At 38.1% G+C, this 8,101-nt stretch overlaps 1 protein-coding gene across 9 annotated transcripts in view; it reads right to left on the bottom strand.

Moving 5' to 3' along the window:
* The window catches only part of spns2 (spinster homolog 2 (Drosophila)), a 77,319-nt gene that overhangs the window by 14,499 nt on the left and 54,719 nt on the right, over positions 1-8,101 (bottom strand). For 4 of the 9 annotated variants that reach the window (XM_024265684.2, XM_024265686.2, XM_036215115.1 and 1 more), the window contains exons 11-13: positions 4,404-4,567; positions 1,343-1,487; positions 1,174-1,220 (exon numbers count right to left, since the gene is read on the bottom strand). In XM_024265684.2, coding sequence (XP_024121452.1) covers positions 1,174-1,220; positions 1,343-1,487; positions 4,404-4,567 — 356 coding nt within the window. The remainder of the gene's footprint in view (positions 1-1,173; positions 1,221-1,342; positions 1,488-4,403; positions 4,568-8,101) is intronic. The other 5 variants (XM_024265689.2, XM_024265690.2, XM_036215116.1 and 2 more) reach the window with 2 other exon arrangements.

The raw sequence follows: 8,101 nt of genomic DNA, 5'->3' as shown, positions 1-8,101 counted from the left end.
CACACACAAAAAAAAAAACGCCTAAAGGGGCCATAACATGATTTTCTTAAGCCTTTCAGAGTGAACTATATCCATATTAGGGCTGCCACAATAAGTCGACTATTCGACGATTAAAATAGTCAACGACTAATTTAATAGTCGATTAGTCGTTAATTTATATTATATGGAGTCAGAGTGTAGTAAAGTTGAAAGTTATAATGGAATTATGCTAGTTTTTTCGACTAATTTGGTATTTATACGTTTTTTTAGGCTATTTTGGACTTTAGCTAATATTTCAGCTACATGGTAGCTGTTTTAGCTAATTAAGGATTTTTTAAATTTTTTAGGCTAATTTGGAGTTTAGTCGATATTTCAGCTGCATGGTATTTTGTCTAATTTAGGCTTTTTTATATTTTAGGTTATTATGGAGTTTAGTCAATATTTCAGTTACATGCTAGCTATTTTTGGCTAACTTAAGCTATTTTTTTGTTTACTAATCTAAAGTTTAGCTAATATTTCAGTTTCATGTCAACTGTTTTGACTAACTTGAGCTTTCCTTCTTTTTTAGTTTTTTAGGCATTTTTGGCATTTAGCTAATATTTTAGCAACATGCTAGCTGTTTTGGTTTTTGGCTTATTTAGAGTTAAGCTGATATTTCAGCTGCATGCTAGCCGTTTTGGCAGGCTAACATAGGCTTTTTTTATTTTTAGGCTATTTTGGAGTTTAGCTAATATTTTAGCTGGCTTTCAGCTTCAGCGTTTTCAGCTGTCACTTTCAGCAGTTTCAGCTATCGTTACTAGCATTTTTAGTGGCCAAATTCAGCTCACAGCATTGACACTAGCAATATTGCAGGTGATGCCAGTGTGAATATATCTAGTTAGTTTGAGGCTAATGATGGTTAAGATTTTTACATCCACTTTGTGCATGACCCAATTAGTCGACTAATGGGAAAAAATAATCAGTGATTAGTCGACTATTAAAATAATCGTATATAATCCATATATATGTTCATAAATTACCTTTGGAATATAAGGTTTTTAGAGGATTACTCTTAAATGCATGAACGGATCAAGATACTGCTTTGGGGTTCTTTATAGTGAGAAATGATCAACATAATGCACTTAAAAGTTCAAATAGTAGAATTTTCATGGTATGGCCCCTGTAAGACTTTTAGTGTCATTAGAAGAAACTCACCTTGTCATACCCGAACTAAGGAGGGAGGTCGTGTCAGCTTGCTCAGCCTGTAAAGAGAGAAAAAAAGTTTTTAGAAGAAAATTTGAAGTCCCATTTAATCTTATCCCTGAATTTATGTCCAACACCCTTTTTTAATGAATCCAACCAGTTTCAAATGAGCCATCCTTGCCTGTCTTTCTATGTGACTTTGTCCCTCTCTGCCTCCTTCCTCCTCCAGGCTGCAGTCGTCAGCCGCCCTGACCCGCGCTGCATCCGCGATGTCAAAGTGCCCCGCCGCGGCAGATGAGGCACTTCTGAGTGTAAATGTAGACCGTCTGAATGTACGGGGGAGGGCACACACCAAAATCCCAGCTATTAATGGCAACTCAGCTGCTAAAAAAAGCTAACAACCCAGGAATAATAAAGCAGTCTTGGAGGCTGAAAATAGACGCTCTCGCTCCACTGAGTTACTCGTTCAGCTTCTATAAATAGCAGCGAGTTTCTGGGGACACACTCAGAGGAGGGAAAAAAAGTGGCACTCTGTGAAGCAATGGGGAACTTATAAATTGGAGTTTTTATAGGATGAATGGAATACATAAATATCTCAGTCGTGGAACAACCCAAAATTGTGCAGCATTTTCATCTCCGGTTCCCTGAGGTGTTGTTTGAAGCTTGTTACATAAAGCCACTTCTTTGGTGTGTTTCTTTGGGATGTTTATGCGCGATGCTGAAGGGGCCTTTTGTAAGGTTGATACAGTGCACCAGCAAGATGGTGGACCATTAACACGTTTAACACAGACAAACAAGTCAGGTGAAAACTGTTGGATGACTGAAACTTTATAGATACTCTTTGGGAAAATGGTCCTACCACTGGTCCTGTTTTTGCCCCAATCCTTCATAATTCTTATATTTATAATATATAAATAACACAAAAAGACAGAAAAGTAGTCACACTTTAGAGGGAAAAAACTGTTTTTTTATTTATTTCCAGCTATGACAAGCCATTTTGGCTCCAAACTTACCTTAATTTAGCATCAAAAGCATAAACACAAGTTTTTTTTGTTTTTTTTCATGGCTGGAAATAAATTCAAGCATCAAGGGGTTAAATATATGAGTGTAGATGAGTGTTCCCATGTATGAAAAGCAGAAAGAGAAAACAAAACATGCCTTCTCCTATGTATGTCACAGAACCAGTTCTAAATATGTCAGTACATTTACTAAAACAAAAGCTCCTCCAGATAAATGTGTTAAGAGGTGTATATCACATTTCCAGTGTGATAAAAGTTTCATAATCATGGCACACCTTTTAGAATCTTTTTTTTTTTACTTTTTTTTTTTTTGTATATTGGAAATGAAAAAGCTACAAACACACGAGGCATTTAAAGTGTGTTCAAGAACTCTCTAATTGCTGGTTGTTGTTGTGCAGTTAGCCTAAGGTGTTCACACTGGAAAACCAGGGAGGGGCTTCTTCTTCTAATGTTTACTGGGGCTGGGTATCGTTAATAATTTCCAGCATTTATTTGATTCGATTCACCAGAACCTGGATCGATTTAATTCAGATTTTTTCTAATCTTTCCAACAATTCAATTGGATTTAATTAAATTTTTAGTTTACACATTTATATTAATCTGATACAGTCCACATATTGTTAAATGTATTAGTGAAATAATGAGATTGATAATGGCATATAGAGTTACATGGATTCTCAAAAGGAGAAGTTCTAACTAAAATGTTCAGATTGTGAACATTGTTCTGCTTCTCCTGGAGGGCGTTTCAGATTTTGTCACTAGGTGGAGCTCACGCTATAGCAGAACACTTTTTTTCAAAAATAAGCAAAATATGAGCAAAAAACTGTGTTTTAGGCCACAAATAGTTACTTAAAAATATTTTCTTAAAAGAGTTGGGAAAATTCATGCCTGTAAGTTTATAAAGATGTTCAATGTATGTTTAGGTCGACTAAGCGTTAGCATTAGCCGTCCTGTGGGAAATCCCATTATACATTAGCATCAAGCTAGCGGCTTTTAACTTAATGTGCTAGATTGATCTCTATATTTAATGGATTGATTATTGATCTATTACACTTAGATCGATTCAAATCGATTAATTGATTTTATGAACCCAGCCCTAGTGAGTTTTGTACGAAAAAAACGGTCTTAAAAATGTGCGACAGGAGAGTTTTGAACGTGGAAGATTGAAGCACAGATTCAAATAGACTTTTCATTGGAAATGGGGTTCGTCGAGGCTTCATTCTTTAAATTTTTGTGATGTAGCAGCATCATAACTATTAACCAGGATGTCTATGTAGTTGATTTTCATACAGTCTGAAAGTATACGTCTGTAACTATAAAAGGTCAAGGAAAGAGCAGAGGAAAAGGAGACAGGAGGAAGTTATTTGGAAAGTGTGAATGTTTCCAAGCAGCTGTGGTTCGCCATTCTTTGAGTATTTGTCTGCATTGTTCTGCTGTGTGGCTAGAAAGTGTGAACTACATACTATTACTGACTACGAGAGTCCTATTGCTCTTTTAGCACTGTTTATTCCTTTTTTAGAGGAGTTTCTCCAAACCTCCTTTAGTTTGGTTGATGACTTAACAAGATTCAAAGCAAAGCCACGAATGGAAAGGTCTTCTTCTTTTCAAATAATGCCAAATGCTTCAATACAGGTTCAAGCGTGGGAAAAATAAGGCATCAATTTCAAGGCGCCTGCAGACAGGCGTCAGACATCACTCTACCATTCTGTCTGAAAACTCCAACAGGAAGGAAGTCATTTCTGAGCGCGGCGGGACGAGGGGAGCAGCCAAGCTGCTGTGATAAAAACTAAGAAGAAACAAGAAGTTGTATCTCACCACCACCAAGATGAGACTGTTTGTTTAGGCCCAAACCCACGACGATTCCAGTTAGTTAAACAATATGAATGTGTAAACAGGAGGAGAGGTAAAACTCTAAGCTGAAGCACTTGGACAAACTGATAGAAAATAACTGCTTGTGTCAGCTTTTAAGAGCTTTTAGCTGACTGGGACGTTTTCTCGGCTCGGAGGATTTCTGGGTGTTGCAAGGTTGGCACCTTTCTTGGCATCGCTGCGGACAGCTTGTTCCGGACTCGTTTGAGACTTCAACATTAGGAAAAAAGCTTGGAATTTTTGTAAAAGAAATGTAAAATATGCTACTTTGTTGAGATGTAACAAGGAAATAGATTAAATATTTAAAAGAGTGAACAACAACTGAGATATTTCAACAATGAGTGAGTCACTTACTGTTTTTCTGCCTTCTCTCTGTCATCCAGGAAAAACAGAGCGGTGGCCAGGAAAAACATGCCCCCCAGGACAATGATAAAGGGGCACAGCATGAGGGCATAGCCCAGGCTGAGGAACCGCCACAGTGCTGAGGTGGTGTAGCTCTCCTGGAGTTTGTCAGAGATCTGCAGAAAATGAGACGGATTATTAAAACAAAAATGTCCATCATTGTTGGAGCTATTCTGCATCAGAATTGAGCGGAGCTTCTTTTTTAAGATACATTTTTCATCTGTTGGCAATTTGAACAAAGAAAATTAATTTTAGGATTAATTTTCTTTATCCTCCATCAAGAGAAAAATCCCACAAGAACATGTTAGAAAACCCAATTTTCATCACAGTGGGTCTTTAGGATATATCCAATACCTGCATTCTATCATCACAAAGCGAGCCTGCTGAGGGCTTTTCTGTGTCTGTTGTTCAGCCTCCAGTGTGTCACTGAGGAAAACAGCAGTGGGAGGACAGTGGGTTTACAGTGTCACTGCCTCCCACTATCCATCATGACGCAGCTCCACACATGGACGGCCGTGAGGGAACGGAGGCGGCTGCTGCTGAGGTGGGAGCAGCAGCCTCTGCATGTGTGTCTGAGCATCCACGGGTCACGTTTGCCATGATTTCATGTTAGCGTCAGCAGACTTGATAAGGACATGCACCCACTCTAGGGGTTGTGTGTGAAAAGCACAGTGACAGGGGAATTCAAAAATACTTTATTTATCCCAAAGGGAAATTAATAGGGGTGTGAATGTCAACGCGTTAACGCAAAATATTTTTATTAATGCGTTAATATTCATTGAGGCAAGTTAATCAAACCTCATGGAGCAGCAGTCTTTCATTTTGCCTCTGCGGTTCAGTCATCCATGGATGCATCGTGTGCGTTAAAACACTTTTTTTCCCTTACTTCTCCCATGGTTATTTACAAAAGAAATACATATTCAATCAGTTTTTAGTACTTTATTCTTTTTATTTTTTTCGATTTAGATCGCTTTTTCACAAAAAACGGACCATTTGATCCATGGTCCGCCCCATTGTTACGGTAACAGCGAAGGAAATCGATGTGTATGCTGATAGTCATGATAGGTTTCTTCCAGAAGATGAAAGGAAATGTTGTTTTAAAGCAGCCTGGGTACGTAGGTTTGTTTCTTATGCAGATATAAAAGTCTTTAGAGTTCTGTTTATCTCACCATTGATGCATTTTGTGCTCACAAATTACACTTACGGGTTAACACTTGATAAATTTAAACATTTACAACAATTTAAATGAAGGAAACATCCAGTTTTTGTTCAAAAGCAGCATAATGTCATCAAGTTTACCCAAAAAAACCTGATTAATTGTGCTTAATCACAATCTAAAAGTGTGATTAATCTGAATACTATTTTTATTCAATTGACATTTTTCCCAGGTTTGTAATGTAATTAATGTAATTATGCTGAAATGCTGAAGAACAGCAAGGTACAGTATAGGCCTTTAACATTTCTGTAGCTGTTTGTTGTGACTCATTTTATCAGTTTCGGTAAACTCTACATTGCAGAGATGCTATGATAATTGCTGCTCATCTCATTTTTGAGCCGGAAGACATTTCTCAGATAATTGCTGGGAGATTGTCGCTACCATTCCCCTGATGCCCTCTTCTGCAGCCACATTCCCATCAAACAGCATAGCAGGAATCCATTAAGTGTCTCTCAGGAAGGTCCTGAGTGACAACTGTCTGCGTCTATGTGCAGAAGAAGAGCACTGCTGGCTGCACGGCCCCTAATGCCTGCTATCACACAGCCAGGAGCTGACACTCCTGTGTTGAATCCATCATCTTCTACTTTTTTTTTGGTGCACACGAGAAAAGCCTGTTGTGATCCAAAAGCTCTGACTCACTCTCCTCCTCTGCTGTGGTTGCTTAGCAATGCCCACCACTCTGTTTTTCTCGAGGTTCCCCCTCTCTGCTAATTCAAAGTAGTTGTGACGGTCAGGACGGGCGTCCGGATGCCTGCCTGCGCTCCATGTGCGTCACAGCGGGTCCTTCACAGTGGTGTGTCAAACCTCAAGCTCAGAAACGGAGGCTGTGAGTGTTTGTGGAGAAGAACCTTTGCTCTGAGGAGAATTGTGTCCCCCGACGCCAGTCGGAGGACATCAGGATGACTGAATAACTCCAGGGCCGTGTTGGAAAGATCTGAGCTGGCACAGACTCATATGGACCTCTGCACTGTGATTTTTCCCTCCTGCCAGGAGGGAAATATCAATTTCACAATTTTCCTCTGATGCTAATTTAATTAAGGCTTTCAATGTATTGTTCCCAAAATATCAAGGTAATGTGGAAGCGCTTAAAGCTCACAGCATTTGATCCTTAGAAAAGAAACGCTCGCCTTCCGGAAACACATTTTGCAAACGTGTCATTATTACTCAAATGACACAGACGATAGACAATAAAACTTGAAAATAGAAATATATTGAGATAAATTAAAAGTTTAAAGGCCTCTCTTTAACAATAGAAGGCCTGTACTGTAACAACCCAGTAGCTGTTTTTGAGATCGGCTCCTGTAATTTGGGCCACTTTTATTTCCGTGCCATTACTTGGAAGGCCTTGCATTGTACTCAGAAGCATGAGAGCCTCTTTTGTTGCTCTTTGAGAATAAATCAACACTTCAGTCAGAACAAGAAGATAATAAAAACTATTGTGGTGTGACTCAGCAGCTCTGTGACAGACGATCTCTAAACTAAGGTTTGTGGGGCCTTTGGTAACACAATTTAAGATAAAACACAATTTAAACACTGGGAATGCCTCAATTCTGGGTCAAAAATTGGACTGTATGTTACACAATTGAACCTGAATCAATGATAAAAGTGAATTGCTTCATCCCTATTGCTTTCCAGTATGTTTAGGTTGAAAGTCTGAATCAATTGTTTTCCTAAATTTAAGCAGGATTTCATATGTATTGTTGTATTACATTACACCAGGTTAGTATGGGCCAAGTGAAAGGTTTTTACTCACTGTGCCCTGCTTATTAGCAAATTTAAAAAATGATTTTTTTTAGGTAGTTGCTGTTATTTTTCAATACACAAATCATTTATTGAACTGGAACCAAATCATGACCAAAAATAAAGGTTTGAACTGTATTGTGGGAAAAGTCAAATCGTTGCATCCCTTGTAAATAGGGGTATCGGCAATACGATACATATCGCGATACACATCTCACGTATCGTGATATATCAGAAGACTGTACCAGAACAATTTCCACAACTTTTCAAAGAGTATGATTTAAAAAAAAAACTCTACCTGAATATTAATACACCTTTCATTTTAATCTCGTCAGCATATTAAATTGATACAAGTATGATCTAATGAAATGTTGCGATATAACGTCGAATCGATTTTTCCCTACACCTCTACTTGTAAACACAGAATGATGAGACATCAACTTTTCTCTACGAGCAATGTATTGACAAATATTTACATTATAAATGTTGGTATTAGTTCCTGATATGTTGTTAGTTACTGTAAATACGTGTAAATGATCTTTCAAAATTCCAGCACTAACAGCTAAACACAATTTTAAGTCCTTTATTTTGAAGGTTTTCAGGGTCTACATACAGAACGAGGGTTAAGAGTTAAAATGGGTGAAACTTTGACCAATCGGAGACTCAAATTTGGTAAAGACGTTTGAATGGTGTC

This window comes from Oryzias melastigma, linkage group LG14 (assembly GCF_002922805.2).
Source record: "Oryzias melastigma strain HK-1 linkage group LG14, ASM292280v2, whole genome shotgun sequence".
Taxonomy (NCBI): Eukaryota; Metazoa; Chordata; class Actinopteri; order Beloniformes; family Adrianichthyidae; genus Oryzias; species Oryzias melastigma.
The sequence above is the reverse complement of the archived record's forward strand: the minus strand, read 5'-3'. Positions and strand labels throughout refer to the sequence as shown.